This window comes from Dipodomys merriami, unplaced genomic scaffold (genome assembly GCF_024711535.1).
Source record: "Dipodomys merriami isolate MVZ:Mamm:240054 unplaced genomic scaffold, mDipMer1.0.p SCAF_21, whole genome shotgun sequence".
Taxonomy (NCBI): domain Eukaryota; kingdom Metazoa; phylum Chordata; class Mammalia; order Rodentia; family Heteromyidae; genus Dipodomys; species Dipodomys merriami.
Window position 1 is genome coordinate 15,080,272 of NW_027203493.1, and position 20,910 is coordinate 15,101,181.

The 20,910-nt window shown below is 45.5% G+C and overlaps 1 protein-coding gene across 4 annotated transcripts in view; it reads right to left on the bottom strand.

The window, feature by feature from the left end:
- Positions 1-20,910, bottom strand: part of Prr5l (proline rich 5 like) — a 75,781-nt gene that overhangs the window by 47,188 nt on the left and 7,683 nt on the right. For 3 of the 4 annotated variants that reach the window (XM_070032575.1, XM_070032574.1, XM_070032577.1), the window contains exons 2-3: positions 6,268-6,556; positions 4,707-4,787 (exon numbers count right to left, since the gene is read on the bottom strand). In XM_070032575.1, coding sequence (XP_069888676.1) covers positions 4,707-4,787; positions 6,268-6,431 — 245 coding nt within the window. In that variant the 5' untranslated portion in view covers positions 6,432-6,556. The remainder of the gene's footprint in view (positions 1-4,706; positions 4,788-6,267; positions 6,557-20,910) is intronic. The other variant, XM_070032576.1, reaches the window with a different exon arrangement.

Genomic DNA, 20,910 nt, shown 5'->3' on the forward strand with positions numbered 1-20,910 from the left:
TAGGACACTCACCCATTGCTGACCTGTATGTGTATCATATAACCACATATTGTTCTTAGATATTCATGGCAAGAATTATATTGATGGCTGGGAATGTGGCTTAGTGGTAGAGTGCTTGCCTAGCATGCATGAAGCCCTGGGTTTGATTCCTCAGTACCACATAAACAGAAAAAAGTCAGAAGTAGCACTGTGGCTCAAGTGGTGGAGTGCTAACCTTGAGCAAAAGAAGCTTAGGGACAGTGCCCATGAATTCAAACCCCAGGACTGGACAAAAAAAAGAAAGAAAGAAAGAAAGAAAGAAAGAAAGAAAGAAAGAAAGAAAGAAAGAAAGAAAGAAAGAAAGAAAGAAAGAAAGAAAGAAAGAAAGAAAGAAAGAAAGAAGGAGAGAGAAAGAAAAAAGGAAGGAAGGAAGGAAGGAAGGAAGGAAGGAAGGAAGGAAGGAAGGAAGGAAAGAAAGAAGGAAGGAAAAGCAAAGAAAAGAAAAAGAATTATATTGAGTATATTGAATCAGTAGCCACTAGCTCAGGCCTGTAATCCTAGCTACTCAGGAGATTGAACTCTGAAGACTGAAGCTTGAAGCCAGCTTGGGCAGAAAAGTCTGTGAGACTCTTATCTGCAATTAACCACACAAAAAAGGTGGAAGTAGAGATGGGGCTCAAATGGTAGAGTACCAGCCTTAAGCAAAAAAGCTAAAGGAGAATGCTTTGGCCTTGAGTTCAAGACCTCGTACTGTCAGAGGAAGAAAGGAAAATGGAAAGGAGGGAAAGAAGGGAGGAAGGAAGGAGAGAAGGAGGGAAGGAAGGAAGGAGGGAAGGAAAGAAGCAGGGAAGGAAGGATGGAAGGTAGGAAGGAAGGAAGGAAGGAAGGAAGGAAGGAAGGAAGGAAGGAAGGAAGGAAGGAAGGAACTCCATGAGTTCAGTCTTGCTCCCCAGGCCTCTGAATTCAGAAGTTGCTAATTTAAGTCAAAACATTCTACTGAACCCAGCACACACTGGGCACTGTCACAACTGACTGAACAATGAGCTTGGGAACAACTTGGCCTTCTATCCTTCCATGTCTTCTTTCTGACAACCCATCCCATGTCCTCTGTTTTATCCACCGTCGTATTTCAGCCCTGTTAAGTTTATGAATCTCTTCTGCAAACTGGCCATCCCAAAGGAAATTCAGAACCTAAGTGTTCTGAATGCCTGGACTTTAGAACCCAGCCAGAGCATGGCATGTTCCTGTCAGTGTATTAGGTCTTCAACAGGAACAGCTGGATTTATTTCCAGAAAGGCTCTTGCAGATGTGGATGCAGACTTGGGTCAGCATGTTTAATGCCCCTTGAGATGCCCAAGTCATGTATATGCCTGGAACTCACTTCCTGTTCCTAGTGGTACTCCAAGCTTCCAAGAGGGGAAAGCCTGTCTGCACTCGAGCCACTCTCTTCAAAGCCAAAGGGCAGAAGATACAGAAACAAAGGCGGAACAAGCTCTGGTTTCTGAGAGTCATGAGTTAGTCTGGGTTTAGTTCACATCTGAGCAGTTTCCAACCCCAGCCATCTGTCATTCCCCTGAGACTAGCATCTGATAGGGCCCCAACACCAGAAAGAAAGGTAATGGGGATGGACAGGACCAAAGTGCATTACATATGTATGGAAATAGCTTAATGAGACTCACTACAAACGATTCACAAGGAAGACAATTAAGGAAGAGAAATAGAGGCCCGGTGAAATCAATCAAACCACATTCCATGCGTATGTATAAGTATCACAGTGAAAGCTAGTCAAATAATTAATTTATGCAAAGTCAAGAGATAGGCTCCATTAAAGGAATAATAGCAGAAAGATAGATCAGGAGCCACTGGCTTAACTGTTCTCCCAATGTAGAATCTCTCCCTGACGCAAGATGGTACAGGGCGTGAGGGTGTTACCATGAACTGAATTGTGCCCATCTATCTCCAAATTCCAGTGCCTGCCTAAGCCCTACCTCTCAAGCTGAGAGTACTTGCAGGTGAAACTTCAGGGAAGGAATTAGGTTTAGATGAGGTCAAAAAGTCAGGACCCTCAAGATCTGTTACATTCCTAATAAGGGACACCATAGAGTTCCTCTCCAGGGTTCAAAGATATAAGCAAAAGGTCAGGGGACTCAAAATATCAAATATCATGTTTTTACTCATAAGTAAATGCAAGACCTAAATGATATACGTGTTCATGGATATGTACATATACAGACATACCTATATGTAAATGTGTGTATATACACATATATATCTGCATATTCATGCAACATAATTCTAACTATAGAACTATGTAGGGGAATGAGGGGAAGGGAAGAGGAAAAAAGGAAGACGGAGAGTGAATAGTTTGGAAATACAGTGAAACTCTGTATAAAGACATAGATCATCTCAATGAATGCTGCTGATTTGAAGGGTGAGGGGTTTAAGGGCGAGGAAAGAGAAAGTAATAGAGAAAGTTATTTTGAAAAGAATACAATACGTGCACATCTGGAATGCCATCATAAAAACACTGTGGTGTAATCACTTCACACTCAAAGAAAAAAATAAGCCAAACATTGGTGGCTCACGCCTGTAATCCTAGCTACTCGGGAGGCTGAGATCTGAAGATAACGGTTCAGAGCCAGCAGGGCAAGCCTGTGAGACTTACATCCAATTAAGCACCAAAAAAGCTGGCGGTGGAGCTCTGGTTCAAGTGGTAGAGCACTAGATTTGAGCAAAAATGCTCAGGGATAGTGCCCAGGCTCAGAGGTTAAGCCTAGGACACATCACTTCCCAGCCTTGATGTCTTCATGACACCATGGCCCGTCTGTGTCTGCAGACGTGTTGTAGTTGGCCTGCACCAATGTTTAGGGGAAAATCTGGATTATTTATCAACATTTAAAAGTCAGGAAATTTCACATTTCTAAAAAAAAAAATCACAATTTCCGGTTCTTCTTGGGAAATAAGATGAACTGTCACTGGAGCCATGTCCTGGCAGCGTAATTCTCCTTTCCACAAAGGTCAGGAGCTTCTTTCCAGGCACCAGGACTGCGCTTCACCCCGAGATGCCCCTTTGGCTCATTTGGCAGCCCTGGGGCCCACGGAGCTGGTGACATCACGCCTGGCCTGTGCGTTTCCGAGCTGCCCACAAAGAGCTTTCAAGTACAATGTGAGGATTCCTCTGGCCGAGTGAGAACAATTCACGCATTCCTGAGTCCCTGTTTTATTTATTTATACTCCTGTTGGGAAGGCTGGGACCTCTGTTCTTGGAGTAACTTGGGGGTAAGTGACCCAGCTTTGCCCCTATCACACACATTCCTGGAATCTCATCTTCCTCCCCTCTAACGAGGCATTTGGTGGGTAAGCTTTAGTCTTTTCCCACATTTATGCAGTTATGACATGAAATTCAAGACAGGTGGAAATTTAGCACAATTCTGTTTACTCATGAATGCTAAAGCTTTAAATGAAAGAAGAGATCCTTATACAACCTTATATAACACAGGCCTTAACTCAGGGTCAACAGGACCTGAATAGTGGCAGAACAATAATTATTGTTCTGCTCACTCCAGGCCTAAGTCTTCAGCCTTGAAGTTCTTTCTCACTTGGCAAACCCAAACTGGACATGTATGCAGAGCCATGAAAGCATTGGTTCATCCTCTTATTCCTAGCACAGCCTGATAGTCAGAGCCCTGCCTGATTCTCTGCTCTCATTTCTCTGAGCCACAAACCCAACCACTACTCAACTTCCAGTGCTTTGTGCACACAAACCTTTTTTTTACAGTCCCTTGTTCACTGTAACCACAGGACTTTTCCACCTCCAGTTTCTACCACATGGAGCCCTCTTTATCCATGTACTACATCTCCATGGGCCCTTGGATCACAGCACACACATCACCTCTGTTGTTCCTGCCTCCTGGACAAGATCAAGTCACATTAAAATACTTCTATCGCACTGGCTAGGTCACAGAACTTTCATATTTTGTATGAATGATTAGTGGACTAATTGTTATCTCTTTGACCAAATATAAATTCCAGGAGAGTAGAGTCCACCTCTGTCTTTTTCCCCCATCTTTCCAGTACCTGGCCATCAGAGAGATACGCACTGTCTGTCTGCAAGTCCCTTATTAAAAAGGACAGCAATAAATCCCAAGCAGTCTAGTTCTGATCACTAAGTCCTATGCCCTAATATGATATTTAACCATCAAGTAGAACACAATAAATGTTTGCAGAAATAAGTGACAGCAATCATCTACTCTTCCATGCCCCTCAAAACATATTATATAAATGATACACAGATAAACTAACTCTGAGCCAGAAATCTAGCTAACTATCTCAAAATGGAATCAGCACCAAGCGCTGGTGACTAGGCCTGTCATCCTGGCTAGGCAGGAGACTGAGAACTAAGGATCATGGTTCAAAGCCAGCCCAGGCTGGAAAGTCCATGAGACTCTTATCTTTAATTAACTACCAAAAAGCCAGAAGTAGGTGTTATGGCTTAAGTGGTAGAGCACTAGCCTTGAGCAAAAAATGCTCGAGGACAGTGCCCAGGTCCTGAGTTCAATCCTTAGGACTGGCAGAAAAAGTGAATGAACAAATAAAAACCTCAATAGATATCAGAGCAACATAATGGCCAACAGAAGAAACAAGCAGGAAAACAAAATAGAGCCTCAAAATGTAAGGCTCCTGGTGGAGTCCACAGGAGACACGTGCTGGCCTGCCTGGTCACATACCTGATGTTTTCATTCAACGTGAAGAGCTCATTGCTTTGCAAGCCGCCCCCTTTGAAAACGTTGATCACAGCTGTCTGGACACTGCAAGGGAAACAAGCCTTGGCTAGACCATCAGCCTTCCCTACGCTGTTTCCACAAACAGCTTGGGGTGAAGGTAGATGGAAGGGCCAGAAAATTCATGGCATAAACACAACACAGAACTCCCCTGCCAACCACCTGGACTTCTGCCCTCATCTAGCCTCGTCTAGTTGGCAGCCCTGATCAAAGGCAGGCAGCTGATCAGCTTTCAGGAAACTTTGTGGCCAGTACCACTGTCCTGAGAGAGTGTAAGGAAATTTGCCCAGCAAGCAGGGCTTGCCCCTATCTGGGTTTTTCAGCTGGGAGGCCATTGTCTGTCTTTCCAGAGCTGTTTGTGGCCTGGGGTACTAGACACAATAATTCCTTGCCTTTCTAATAGGATGTCTTGTGGGAGAGGATCCTTGTCTTATCCATGCCTACCTGGGGAGGTAAATGGGTAGAGTCCTTTGAGGGACCACAGTTTGGGCCTCACTCATCATTCTTAGGGACTCCAACACAAATATCAACAAGAGAGCAGGTTATAATCTTGTGCACGCCCAGGGTGCTCTTTTTTGTTGTTAGTCATGGGGCTTGAACTCCAGGCTTGAGTGCTGTCCCTGACCTCTTTTCCTCAAGTCTAGTGTTCTACCACTTAAATCCACAGCACCACTTCCGGTTTTCTGATTTTGGAGATAACACTCATAGACGTTCTTGCCCAGGCTGGCTTTGAACTCTCGAGTAGCTAGAATTACAAGCATGAGCCACCAACACCCGGCCATGGTGTTCTTTTATAAAGAACAAGGATCTGCTTAAAACATCTGGGTACTCTCTCCCCTGATGGGGAGAGAAAAGAGTGGTCCTTTATGCTTATTTATCAACAAACTCCATGAGAACTTACAGAATTCTGTAATGCTTTAAAAGCGTGATGCATTTAATTAATCCAAAGAGGACCTGCATAAATCTGAAACGAGTTACCTACAGTGAGACAGCACTGACTCAGTCAACCCTGGGTATGGTGTGCAAGATCAGATACTCCCAAGAGTTCCCAAAGCCATGTGGCTCACAGGGGTCATGCATCTGTGGTTCAGATTACTTGACTGAATTCCTCACAACCCACGTCTAGTCTTCCCAGAGGGGAAGCAGATTGATTGAGGTCTTTTGGATGCTCAGTGTCTAAGGAGGGGCTACAAGGCAAAAACTCTAACTGGCCATTCCAACCCAGGTATCCCAGGCTGGTTCACTGACTATGATGATCCAGTGGGGTAATGTCTCCCTCTGAATACAGAAAGTGAATGGACACGCAGATGTTAAGAGGGGGATGTTAAGAGGAAGGGGGGAGAGGGGGAAATGTTACTTTCATTTGTCCCAATCATCACAGACTTCCAGAGTAGAGAGCCAAGAAGCAGTAGGCACAGCCACTCAACCAGTCTCCAGATGTCCCCTGGCCCTGCCTGGCTGTGACAAGCCCTCCTGCCCACCCCCTTCCCCCCATCCATTCCTTTACCTGTTCCAGGCTGAGTTGGAGCTCAACTGCAGGGCCTGTCGAGTGGCCTGAAATCGGGGCAGGTCACTGAGCACTGGGGAGCTCATGAATCTCGGCCTGGGCCTGCGGAAGGAGCCCATCTTGTGGAACTCAATGGGCAGCGTAGGAGTCAGGCCACGGGTCATAAGTCCAGGTGGTGGTTTAGCTTCACTTCTAGGACCAGAAGGTTCCAGGGGCTCCCAGAAAGGCCTCCTCCCTGGGCCCCTTCCTGGTCCTGAGGCTTTCTTAAAACCACACGCTCAACCAACACCTGAAAAAGAGAAGGAAGCTGTTATTGAGAACTCCTGGACTAAAGAGGTCACATAATAAAGAAAGTTGCTGGAACTCTCCAACCAAACTCTCTTAAAAACAGCTCCAAGACCCAATAAGAGCTCTGTCATCTTGGGCTTCCTTTTGCAAGTTCTCACAAGCCTCTCTCTCTCTCTCTCTCTCTCTCTCTCTCTCTCTCTCTCTCTCTCTCTCTCTCTCTTTCTCTGTGTGTGTGTGTGTGTGTCTTTGTGCTTGTACCAATGCTTGAACTCAGGGCCTGGAAGCTGTCCCTTAGCTTTTTCACTCAAGGTTGTCACTCTACCACTTGAGCCACACCTTGACTTCTGGCTTTTTGCTGGTTAAGTGGAAATAAGAGTCTCAAAGATATGTCTGCCTGGTCTGGCTTTGAACCACTATTCTCAGATCTCAATCTCTTGAGTAGCTAGGCTTCCAGGCATGGGCCACTGATGCCTGGCTTCCTTTTGGTTTTAACTGTGAGGATCCTGGATTGAGAAAGCAGTGACCAATAGGCCAAGTAGAAGCCGGTCTTACAAAAAACATTGACCTCTAAGCTATGCTTGATACACACACATCACTTTGAGCACTGCTAGGTTCTATACACCCTTGTGTCCTGGTGTTGTGATTTAGGCAATTTTTTTTTTGGTAGTGCTTGGACTCAAATCCAGAGCCTCAAGCATGGTAGGCAAGCACACTACCACTGAGCTACATCCTCAGCCCTAAGACAGCTTTCTAAGAACTGTCTCAAGGAGACCACAGGAGGTCCTAGTCCTGGTACCAAAGACTTTCCACAGTGCATTCTGTCCTCATGTGTGGATTAGTCAATATATCCCAAAGCATCAGCACCTCTTCTTTGTTTTTTAGTTTTGTGTTATCCTTAAGTAATTATACCTAGTTGCCATTTAACAGTTTATGTATACAAAGCATCTTGATCGGTGTTACCCTTTTCAACATTCTCATGCCCCCCCAACCCAACCTTGTCTTCACTTTTCTTAATTTTGTAGTATGTACATTGAATAGCAACTCTTCTTTAAGGAATCCCCCCCCCACCCCGCCCCATCCCTTACAGGGATGAACCAAGGTCTCACATCCCTGCCATTGGCTCATTCCATTTGGAGTAGTTCATTCACTCCTCCAGGAGTGAATGAGTGCATCCTATGAATTAACTGCTCGATAGATAGATAGATAGATAGATAGATAGATAGATAGATAGATAGATAGATAGATCCAATGGTTCTAAGGCCTAGGCCCTGCCCTCCACAGAACCTCTAGTCCATGGGAAATGATTCCAATTTCTTTTGCACCACACACTCCAGGCAAGAGATACAGGCAGGAAGTGATGGGGCCCTTGGGACCATCTGCCTGTATGCAGGTCCTGCCCCGGGCACCGCTTCCTGTCCAGCTCATTGGCTTTCCCCAGGCCTCAGATCCCATCTAGTGCAGCCCTCGCCCAGATTTCCCTTCCTCAGGCCCTTTGTTTATCTAAACCCAAGTACCCTTGCAGAGTTGACTCAAGAGTACAGTTCCTTCTGGCAGACCACAGGGTATTTTATCACTTCTTAGTTAAAGACAGTGGCTTTGAGTGGGAGAACAACAAAGAAGGGGTAACAATGCTTGACAAGAAATGTACTCATTACCTTACTCATGTAACTGTACAGCATCCTTACAATTAAATTAAATCAAAAAGACAGTGGCTTTGGAGGGAACATGGGTTCATGTCTTAACTTGGCCATTCCTCAATTGTGTGACTTTGGACACACAATTTTAGTGGTGTGTCGAAAGTCCTCAAATATTTCCAGTACTAATTTCACAGGACTGCAGAGGGGTAAAATGAGGTCAGAGGACATGGCCAGCAAGGATGGCAGATCCCTTCAGAAGCACATCTTTCTCTCCTCTGGGCTGAGGTGCTGGTGGCTGTCTGCACCAACAGGCAGAGTGTTAACAGACTGGAGATACTGAGGGCCCAAAGAGAAACGGTTTGTCCCAGAACTGGGGATTGAATTTAGGGCCTCATGTGTGCTAAGTAGATACTCTACCACTAGACCCACCCCCAGTCCTTCTGCTTTTATTTTGTTTTTCAGAAGGATCTCACACTTTTGCCCTGACTGACCTCAGACCGAGGTACTCCTCTTTCTGCCCTCTGGAGTAACAGCACTACAGGTATGTGCTCCCAGTCCAATTATTTTTTTAAGGAGAGCGAGCTGATCTACCATGTCTTCATACACACCCTCTGCCCCGTCACCCCATGCTCAGAATGAGTGAATAATTCCTAAATATGCTCAGCAAGTGCTGAGTAAGTTGTAAATAAGCCTGTTAAGCTTCAGAGAAGTCTCAATAACTTCCCAAGTGCTATCAAATTCAGGAAGATCTAGGCCCCAGAGATAAAATGCAGCCATGGGTCCTCTCCGATTGCTATCATTATCTGGGCAGAGGGATTTCCTTGCCAGGAAAGGTCGCTGTTAAGACAGGATGCATTTCACCACCCTTCCTTAAAAGGCCCTGTGAAGTTCATGTAATTACAGGATATTAACTCCCTTTACAAGGATCTTAAACTTGAGATGATGAGCAACTCCCACTCTGTGGTGCTGGCCCAGGGAAACAAAGTTCCTTGTCCCAGGCATTGACCTTCTGCCTTCTCGAGAAAGTGGAGGGGGTGGGGACAGATCTCATGTACCTCCCCTTCTCAGCTAGGGCTTCCCCCCAAGCCCTCCAGTTCCAAGCCAGCTGGGTATGGCCCAGCCTAAAGGGTGTATGCTGACCACAGCGCCACAGCTCCAGCCTGGTGCCACAAGCACAAGCAAAGAGCTGCCTTGGACTCCCCCTTCCCTCCAAATTCTGCTCCGGTCTTGAGTCTCGTCCTGGTAGGCTGTGGGGAGTACGGGTTCTCCTCTACTTCCACTTGGGAAGAGAGCAAAGAGATTTCTCCCAGGACCACAGAGAAGGCTACAGGGGGCCATGGTGAAAGTGGCCTAGGAGGAAAGGCAGGCATAGCCAGCTGTCACCTGCTACAAGCCAGAAAATGACTAGACGCACAGGGCCTCGGGTGGAGGGAAGGAGAAATCCAGGACCTGTCGGAACTCAGGCTCCCCAACAACTGAACCAGCATTCTGGGTACTCCTCATGGATGCTGTTCTGTAAACTCCACGAATATAGGCATGTATTTATGTACCCTTGAGCCCCGCAGCTCACTGCTTCAGACAGAAGAAAGAGAAGATGATAGTCAATAAGGCTCCAGCTTCCAGCCTGACTCAGTGCCAGGAGAATGTACCTTCACAAAATGCCACTCAAAGACAGAGGAGGTAAGGAATCTAGCCGAGGTCACACAGCTAATTAACAGTATAATGATCTGGACCAATGTTGGCTAATTCTCCATACTATTCCCACCTTGCCATGCCACCAACCTTAATCAGAAAACCAGAACCTTTGGGCTGGGAATGTGGCTTAGTGGTAGAGTACTTGCCTATTATGCATGAAGCCCTGGGCTCGATTCCTCAGTGCCACATAAATAGAAAAAGCCACAAGTGGCCCTGTGGCTCAAGTGGTAGAGTGCTAGCCTTGAGAAAAAAAGAAACTCAGGGACAGTGCCCAGGTCCTGAGTTCAAGTCCCAGGACTGGCAAAAAAAAAAAAAAAAAAAAAAAAGAAAACCAGAACCCAAACTACTAAGTCAGGTAGGAACACTACCCACAACACTGCATATCATCCCTAAGACAAATAAACGACTATAAGTAACTCTATCGGATGGAGGCAGGAGGAGTGGGGTGGGGAGAGGGAGAGGGAGGAAAACCAGGGGAAGCTCAGATTACTTCAGATAGATGACCACTCCTCACTAGCTACGTGACCTCGGGCAGGGGACTTCAGCTCTCTGAGGCTAACTGCCACAGAGAAGTTTGGAAAACTGGCAAAGTACTGGCAAAGCACTTCTAGAATGGTAGCTGACAAAGAACAAGCTCGATTTAGGTGCTGCACAAATGAACAAGACAACACTGTTACTGTTTTTGTACCGCAGCAGATATTCCTTCCGTAGCTGCACAATTTCTGGGCTTTAGGTGACCTCGGCAGAGGGGGCTGGGGGGAATGTCAGCTGGGAGCAGGCCAGCACGCTGGGGCTCTGCCGGTTCGGGCCTTGGGTAAGTCAGTTTTAGTGATCCACCCTGCCCACCTCTGCTCACAGCCATGGCTTCTGAGTCTCACCCCAACCCTACACAGCAGGAAGAACAAGGGACCTACTACGAATGGAGAAACTGAGGCTGGAGCAGTAAGTGGGGGCAGGGAGCTCAGTAAAGGCCAGAGAATAATTAGGCCAGCTGAGGCTCTTCCATCTTTTTTCTTGTATGCAGCAAAATATTTTCATTGAGAATCATACTGAAGAGCATATACATAAGGCTAGGCACCTGTGTTTCATGCCTGTAATCTTAGTGACACAGGGGAAGGCTGAGAACTAAAAGTTATAGTTTGAAGCTGATCTAGCCAGAAAAACCAATGAACTAGCAAAAGCAAAGTCAATCTGAAGGCATGGTTCAAGTGGTAGAGTACCAACCATGAACAAGTAAGCTGAGTCAGAGCAAAAGGCCCTGAGTTCAAGTCCTGCCACTGACACACTTGAACATACCCCCCGCCCCGCCCCATACACACACACTAGCATAGCTCAACTATTCATTTCTTTCTTTTTATTTTTTTTTTAACAGTTCTGGGGCTTGAACTCAGGGCAGCACTGTCCCTGAACTTCTTTTGCTCAAGGATAGCACTCAACACTTGAGCTACAGCACCCCTTCTGGCTTTTTATGTTTATATGGTACTGAGGAATCAAACCCAGGGCTTCATGTATGCTAGGCAAGCACTCCACCACTAAGCCATATTCCCAGCCAGCTCATCTAAAGTGTGGGGATCATAGCATACATGCTTGCTTATAAATAACATATTCACTGTGAGAAAAACTGTCTTTTCTATGAAAGTGTGTTGTTTAAAAGTTCCTGCTTTGGCCAGGCACTGGTACCTCACATCTGTAATCCTAGCTACTTGAGAATGAGATCTGAGGATCTGCAGTTCAAAGGCAGCCCAGGAAGGAAAATGAGACTACTCTTATCTCCAATTAACTACTAGAAAAACAGAATTGGTACTGTAGCTCAAAGGAATAGAGCACTAGCCTGGAGCAAAAAAAATCTTAGGCACAGCTCCCAGGCAAAGAAAAGTTCCTTCATTGGTTTGGTAGCTAGGCTCTTGTTTAGGAAAGAAGGAAATGCTTTGGGATAAGGAACGAATTTTGAAATGTAAGATTGTCTTAAACTGGCTTCTTTTCAAGAAGGAATTAAGATACACCTCAGGTTTTTCTAGAGATAGCAGAGGGTTTTGAGTACATTTTGAGATTACTTAGGTAATGTTAATTTTATTTCAAAGTCACCTTATAGCAAAATCTTACCCTATTCAAACTAGCCAATTATGAGCAGATAGTGAACTTGAGCTCAACCAATCTGAGCAGAGCAGCGGGGGCTGTTACATTAGGGATAAATAGAGGAGCAGCCTGCCTGCTCTGTGTGCCTGCTTGCCAGATTTCTGTTTCCTTCTGCAGAAGTACAATTTGCCTTGCTGAGACAATTCTTTATTTTTGTGCCTATCATCATGACTCCAACAGTTCTTGGAGAGCATATTTATAATGTTCAACTAAGTCTTTAATGGAGTAGAAGTCTTCCTTCTTACCTTGCTAACAGTGCAGAGAAGCCTGATGGTATAGAAGTCTCACGCTGAAATGACAGCAAAGTCTCAAATCTCTGCAGTTCTGTGCTATTGTCATAACCATACATGGACACTGAACTCTTGGAATGTAGCTACTGCAGCTGAATTTTAATTTTATTCCAGCTAAATAGCCATCTACATAATATTTTAACAATAATGAGTAATTTTTATCCAGGCATGATGGCTCAAGCCCATAATCCTAGCTACGTATGAGGTAGAGATCAGAGGAATTACAGTTCTAGGCCAGTCCAGGCATAAAAGTTCATGAGACTCCATCTCACTTTGTGGCTGATAAGCAAGGTGGTGCCTGCCTGCCTGTTATTGTGCTCAGCACAAAGGCTAGGCACAGTGAAGTGTGCCTGCATCCCCAGTGGCATGGTAAAGCACATGTAAGCGGATGGCAGCCCAGTCCAGCCAGTCCAGCCAGAAACAGAGCAAGACCCTACTTCGAAAATAGCCAAGGAGCTGGGCACTGGTGGCTCACACCTGTAATCCTAGCTATTTAAGAGGCCAAGATCTGAGGATCACAGTTCAAAGCCAGCCTGGGCAGGAAAGTCCATGAGACTCTTATCTCCAATTAACCACCAGAAAACCAGAAGTGGTAGAGCGTTCACCTTGAACTGAAGGCCCAGAGTTCAAGCCCCAGGACTGACAAAGAAAGAAAGAAAGAAAAGAAAGAAAGAAAGAAAGAAAGAAAGAAAGAAAGAAAGAAAGAAAGAAAGAAAGAAAGGAAGGAAGGAAGGAAGGAAGGAAGGAAGGAAGGAAGGAAGGAAGGGATAGCCAAGGCATGAAGGGACTGGAGGCCTGACTCAAGTGACAGGTTCCTGCCTAGTGAGTGCAAGGCACTGAGTTCAAACTCCAGTACTCCTTACTCCAAAACCAGAAAGAGAAAAAGGAAATGGATGGGTAATTTTTTTTCTTTCCTCTTGGTACCACATCATGGCCACCTTCCCTTATCCCTGCATATCGGACAGGCATGTCTGGGAGTCTCAGAGACCACAGGATGGACTTTGTAGATTGCATTCTCACAAGAGGAGTTGCAGGGGTCCTTAGCTGTATTCACTCCCTGACACCCACTCCAATGGCAGCCCCAACTTAGTGCTGCAGGACAATGCCGGGTGGGGTGTCAGTGGCAGCAGAGGCTAAGTAGACATAGGAGACATCAAGGCTTTAGAGTCAGAGGAGCCCTGGCATCAAGACTCCTCCACCATTCACTCAGAGCAGCAATAAAAAATGCCCTAAGAGGTGCCTGTACTTCTGAATCCAGAAGTTATGAAGGTAAGCCTAAATGGCAAAGGATGTGTTAAAGGTCTCCAAAGCGGCCATCTGTCCTGGATTATACAGGTAGGTCCTAAGTACAACAGTATGCATCCTTGTGAGGGTGCAGAAGGGAATGTGGAATCAGAAGCAGTGATGCACCACAAGCCAAGGAATGCTAGCAACCCTCAGAACCAAAAGGGGAAAGAAACAACTAATCTCCTGGAACTTTCAGAAGTACATTCCTGAAACATGTTGATTCAGGACTTTGGAAAATAAATAAGTAGGAGCCCAGTGCAGGTGGCTCATGGCTGTCATTCCAACTACTCAGGAAACCTTGAGGGTTTGAAGATCATGGTTCAAAGCCAGTCCAGGCAGGTAAGTCTACAAGACTCTTAGGACCAAACTACCAAAAAGTTAAAAGTAGGGAGGATGAGAAGGGATGGGAAGGGGAAACAAAGGAGGAGGCTACAATGCTTGATAAGAAATGTACTCATTATCTTGCCCATGTAATTGTAACCCCACAGTATCTTCACAATAAAAAAAAAAAGTAAAAAAAAAAAGTTAAAAGTAGAGCTGTGGCTCAAGTGGTCGAGGGCTAGCCTTGAGTAAAAACAAACAATAACAACAACAACAAAAACTAAGTGCCTAGTTCCTGAGTTCAAGCCCTAGTACCAGCATACACACACATACACACACACACACACACACACACACACACGTATACATATACATACACACACACATACACACACACACACATACACACACACACGTATACATACACATACACACACACACACACACACACACTGACAAAAAAAATTGTTAGAGCAGCCCAAAGACATGAATATATTCACCCCATGAACTTCAGTTTCCACATCTGAAAACTGGAAATAAGGAGAGTTTCCTTGGAGAGTTGCAATGAAAACCAGAAAGACTGGCTGGGGGACTTGCCTTGGTCCACTGTGTAGGTGCAAGGCCAGAGACAGCAAAGCGTGGGAAAGACACAACACAGCCATTTCCTGGCGGACCCAGGGCAGGCAATCTGAAGAGGCATGAGTGGGAAATATTTCAAAAAAGCATAGAATAGGTGCCTGACAACTGCTACCTATGTATTTGTTTTATTGCCACTCCTCTCAGTCAGTCAGAACTGAGATTTATCTCACAGCCTGGGTGGCTTACACATGAACCAAGTGCCTGTGGGGTTGATATACAAATAGCCACCTTTATGCTGGATCTTTCCTCTACCTTCACTCACCCTTGTGTCTTCTTGCACCCCATGGCTTCTTCCTTATTGGGTCATATAGGATTACAGATGCCCAAACAGCCTCATTTTAACCCAGTTTCCTCTTTAAAGACACTGGCCCCAAGTACAATCACATTCTGGGGTTAAGGTTTGAAAATATGGATTTGGGAGGAGACACAATTCAGCCCATATTTGTGACCACCATCATCATCACCATCACAAGTTCTAAGGCTAGTGTCTCTGAATTAAAGAAACTAGAGTCTAGTCTAATTTTTAAAGAAACTAGAGTTTAGATCCACTAGAGTGCCAGTGGCTCATGCCTGTCATTCTAGCTACTCAAGAGGCTAAGATCTAAGGCTCATGGTTTGAAGCCAACCTGGGCAGAAAAGTCCATGAGACTCATCTCCAATAAACTACTCAGAAAAAGCTGTAAGTGGCAAGGTGGCTCAAGTGTTAGAGTGCTAGCCTTGAACACAAGTGGCTCAGGGACAGCACCTAGGCCCTAAGTTCAAGCCCCTGGTCCAACAAAGAAAGAAGGAAGGAAGGAAAGAAGGAAGGAGGACAGGAGGGAGGGAGAACAATGCTGCTTTCATTGTCCCCTGGGGATGGTTTGAATTAGTAAGTTTGGGGTGCAAAAGGATATGCTTCCAGGAGGCAGATAGCTGAGGTCCAAGATGCATGAAGTACAGAGATGGTTACAGGTCATTGGGGAAACTGGTTGGCTTGGTCTCAATATGTACTTCACACAATGTCCTGGAAACACTATGCACCTAGGAGCTAGCAAGGGCTTCTTGGAGGAAGAGACTGTGTGGCTTCCCTGTCTCCTTACAGTTGCCAGACAGGGCCTGGGCCAGAGGCCTGGTAGAAGACACTGTGCTAAGTGAAAAAATGCAAATAAACTCCAGTAAGGCCTCATCCTCTTACTCAAAAAAAAAAAAAAAAAGAAAGAAAGAAAAGAAAAGAAAAAGAAAGTATAGAGTCACAGCACAACAAAACTTCAAATAAAGAAGTGAATGTCTTATAATGACTCTGAGACTTCCAAGAAAAAGCCTTTCTGAGAGTAAATGACAATGTCAAAGACAACTGAGCCCTATGCTCTGATAGGACCTTCCAGAACTTAGGGAGAAGCCAGTTTTCTGGGAGACAAGAGATGATCATTTCACAGATGCCCTTGGAGCTCAGTGACCAGAGTCCAGCGACAGACACCCTGAACCAACATCAAAGGCCCTCCCAGGTCACCAGGACTCAGACACTGACCGCCCTCCATCCTCTAATGACAGCACCTTACAGGGAGCTACCTGCTTGGTGGGCACTAGGCATGCTTACCTCAGTGTCTGAAAAATGACCTGAGGGCTGGGTGCCAGTGGCTCATACCTATAATCCCAGCCACTTAGGAGGCTGAGATCTGAGGAAGGAGATCGTAGTTCAAAGCCAGCTGGAACAGGAAAGTCCATGAGACTCTTATCTCCAAATGGCTAGAAATGGAGCAGTGGCTCAAGTGGTAGACCATTAGCCTTGAGCAAAGAAGATAAGCCCTGATTTCAAGCTCCAGGACACACACACACACATACACACACACACACACACACACACACACATGCACACACACACCCCAACTCACCTGCCCTTAATTCACTGAGTCAAAGTACATTGTACTACATGTAGCAATCAAAACTGTGCAAAAGCACAGTGTCAGACTCTTATAACCACCAGCAGCCAGGGGCTGCTACTGACTCTGTTACATAGAGAGGGACATGGAGGTATCAAGCTATTAAGTTTAAGGTCACTAATTTATGAGACAATGAACTAAGTCAGGAACTCAAGACCATAAGACCCACATATGCATGACACTCTGTCACTTCAATGCCTTCAAAGGCTCCCTGTGGCTCTTAGAATAAACCCCCAAGCTCCATCCTCATACACCAACCTCCTGCTCCTCTGCACACCAGTTCAGTGCTCTTCTCTGCCCCAAGACCTTTACACATGCTGTGCCCTCTACATGAAAATGTTCCCACCCAGCTCTCTACCTCAATCACCACACTCTTTTATAATCTACTTTTTATTTGCTTTTGGAAGACTTCCCCCCATAATCTTTGAAATCTTATTAAGGTCTACACCACTCCAGAGTTGTTATAGCTTTCTTGAGGCCCATAATGTAAGGCACTAAGTCCATCTGTTCTCAGATAAGTCTCCAGGCTTTCTGCATCATCAAGGTGCTCCATAGATCTTCACTGGATGAGAGAAGCAGCCAGGTACACATGAGGACTATGTCTAGGAGACTCCTGATCCACAGCAAGTGTCAGCTCAGAACGTCAACACCTAAAGTCACACAGGTTTCCACCATCTATAAACGTGATGATACTGAAATCTAACCGAACTCCTGTTCAGTGCCAGCCCCTTCTGTTGATTACTGGGAAATCTAGATAAGTTACTCATATACTGTGAAATTTTACTTTCTTTGTCTATCAAATAAGTGCTATGCTTATCTCAGGGTTAAGATTATAAATAAGATCCTTAAGAGCCTAGCATGATAGATAGTTATAACTAGTGTCATTCTGTTTTAATTTTTGATCCAAGATTAGGACTCAAATTCAGTACCTGATGCTTTTGCTCATTGGCTAGCACTCTACCAACTGAGCAATGCCTTCAATCAGTGTATATATATATATGCTGTGTTCTTTACAAAATCCTCTGGCCTGCAAAAGGTACCCAGAGCATGAGAGAGAAGTGCTGACTCACATAGCTGGAGAGAGAACAGATGGCAATTCCCATTGATGGAAATTTGACAAGCGCTACCGTAATGACACAAGTTATACCCTCTGATGAGCCATTCCTCTACTTCTAAAATGTGTACATGGGGTATAGAATAAGAAGTCACTGTTGTCCTCTTATGCAAGCAACAGGCTAGGGGTAAGCTAAATGCTCCCCCACAGAGACCTGCAAGTGCATTGCAGACCTAAAAGAAGAATAATGTGCCATAGGCTGACAGGTGCTTTGCAGCAAGGCTTGAAATGAAGAAAAAAAAAGCTGAGAGCATAGAATCATGTGTATGTTTCACTGCATGTTACTAAAGTACCCTGAAGGATGAGCCAGAAGATGATAGGTAATCCTGGTCAACTTTAGGGCAGACAGCTGTGTAACAGTACCTTTTCTCTCCACAAAGCCCCTCTGTACTACCCTCTGAGTCTTGACATGTGAGGCTGGACTACTTCTTAAAATAAAGAAAGACAGCAACCATGGCCACCTCCTCTCTCTTTCCAAAAATTCAGAGTTCATGAAATAGTGGCTCAGTGCTCAGGATGAGGCCACAGTTGAACTTGACTACTGATCCCAAGTTTGGACTACCAATTACAGTTTGTTCCCTCCCATTTAACACAAAATTATTTTTCAGCACTTATTGCACAGCAGTGATGTCATATGTAGGGACATACAGCCAGAAAATAAACTCTGGTAGACAAGAAGGTGAAAGGTGGGACGAGGGACAGGCATGGGGCTTGAACTCAGAGCCTGGCCACTGTCCCTGAGCTCTTTCATTCAAGGGTAGTGTTCTACCATGTTGAGCCACAACACCACTTCTGGTTTTCCAGTGGTTAACTAGAGAGAAAAGTCTCACAGACTTAAATGCCTGGGCTGGCTTTGAACAGGAGATCCTGAGATCTCAGCCTCCTAAGTAGCTAGGATTACAAGCATGAGCCACAGGCATAAGGTTAATAAATATTTTTAAATGATAGGATAAAAAGTGGTGTTCCAAGCCCCCAGGAAACAGAAGTGTTTCTGAGGAAACAGGAAAAAAGAAATCTCTTTACTTCCTAACTGACCATAATTCCACCCAAGCCTTACTGCCCACAGGGATGAGGATCTGGAGCATATGGATCAGCATACACAAGCACCAACAGACATAGCACTGTGTACCATAAACACATGGGCTGTAGAACAGAGTACATTAATCTCAATTAAGGATCAACCTTCTTAAGAGACCAAACCCTTCAAAACTCCTTGAAGATGGACACTAACTCCTACAAACAAGAAAATGCTGAGAGTCAAGTTCAGACGACAGAAGAGGTGGGGCAGGAAGCTTGAGACTACTGTCTTAGCCCTCCCCTGGAAACCCAGTGCACATTGAAGACTGAGGAGTCCAAATTTGGGTATCAGTAACTACTGGAGCAGGCTGGACGCAAACTGAAGGGTCACTAGCCATCCACAGGAGACAGGACACAGCAATTTAGCTCCACCTAGAAGTCATTCTACCATCCCACCATCATTTGGACCCACAAACCACTGTGTAATCACTAGGGGAAAGAAACCTCTTGTTTGGTACCAATGAAGCGAGACGGTGGGAAACACCGCACGTCTCGTCTTAGATACTCGTCTAGAAGCCTCACTTTAAGGATCAAGTTCCCAGGAGTGAGTGCGCATGATTTAGGTGTGGCCCATAAATGCCATCCAGAGTGATAAGCCAAAAAGTCTAGACACAAGTATTAGGGTAGCCGAGACTCGCATAATGGAGCAATTACATCCGGGATGGATAAGAGAGCGATCTGACAGCAGGTAGCTCTGCCAGCAGGTAGTGTATGCCACGTGGAGACACGCCACCCAGGACGTGACCAAGGCAGGATGGAGAGCAACAGCATGAGACTTTATTACACTGCTCAGCAGGGTGCACAATTTAACACACATCAAAACTGGTTTATTTCTGGAGTTTCCCCATGTAGTTTTTTTTTTTTTTTTTTTGAACTGGGGTGGAGTGTGGTTAACTGACATGAAGCAAAGTAAAAGAATCAGGCTGGGGTCGGGGAGCTATTGAATAGATTTCTAGAATTTCCCTTGATGATTCTGCTAATATTAGGCCTGAGGTTTGGTGCTGACATGTGTACTGAATTTTCTTCCCGATGATTTGGACGCACAAGCACGATGGATAACAGTGACCTGCATCAAGATTCCCAGTGCAGGCTGAATGTCCTCTGGACCCCAGGAGACATTCAGCATATATGGGGACACTTAACGATTGTCATCACTCTAAAGGTTAAAGATGACTGTGGCTATGAGGATCCAGGGAGTAGTCACACAATGCAAAGGACAGACCCACAACAAAGACTTCTCCAGCCTAAAATGTCAGGAAGGCCAATGTCAAGAAGCCCAGCTCCAGACCTTAGTGTCTGGGTACTCAAGCCATGGGAATGTATTAGAAATCCAGGCCCCACACAGCCCAAATGCAGATGGTGTGGTTTAACACATTTGCACGTGTACTTTAAGAATTATGGCTCTGGACCATAACAGTCCTTGGCCTTCATGGTTGGCTCCCCTACAATAAACCTACCTCCTCTCCTCCCCTCCTTTCTCTTCCCCTCTTTTCCTCCCCTTCCCTATCTGCCTCTTCCCCATCTGCCCCTTCCCCTCCCCCCGCCCCCCGCACCCTCCATAATGGTACTAGGGCTTAAACTCAGGGCCTAACACTTTTCCTTAATATTTTTCAATCAAGGCTGACACTCTACACTTGAGCCACTATCTCCTGGCTTTTTGCTGGTTTAATTGGAGGTAAGAGTCTTAAGGATTTGTCTTTCCATGCAGGCTTTGAACCATGATCCTCACATGTCAACCTCCTGAGTAGCTAGGATTATAAACCAGTGCCCAGCAAGTTTCATTTTTGTAGAAAGGAAAACTGAGTCCCAGAGCAACTGAGCAACTCCCCCACAGCCACAGAGCTTTTGCTTGTGGCTGAGCTAGTTCCTGATCCTCCAGTTCCAGATCTCAATTCCCCACCTGTGTCACAGATGCCACCTGGGCCAAACCTCTCTCTCTGGAAGGCAAGGACTGACGATTGGGAGGTGAGGGGCCGTGGGCAGGAAGGTCAGGAGGGTTCTTCTGAGACCTGAAAGGGAGCTATTGTCCTATGGAAGAATTTTTGAAACATTATCTCAAACACCACAGAAGATTAAGATGTTTACCCACTAATTTTGCCGGCAGATACTTTACAAGGAAAGCAGCCACTCATCCCCCTAGGATAGGGAGGGGAGGCTAGCTGCGGCCTGATATAACTGCTGAGTTCTTCAAACGACAGCCACAATCCACGTAGTCTCCTCCAGTCTCCTCCCACCCCACA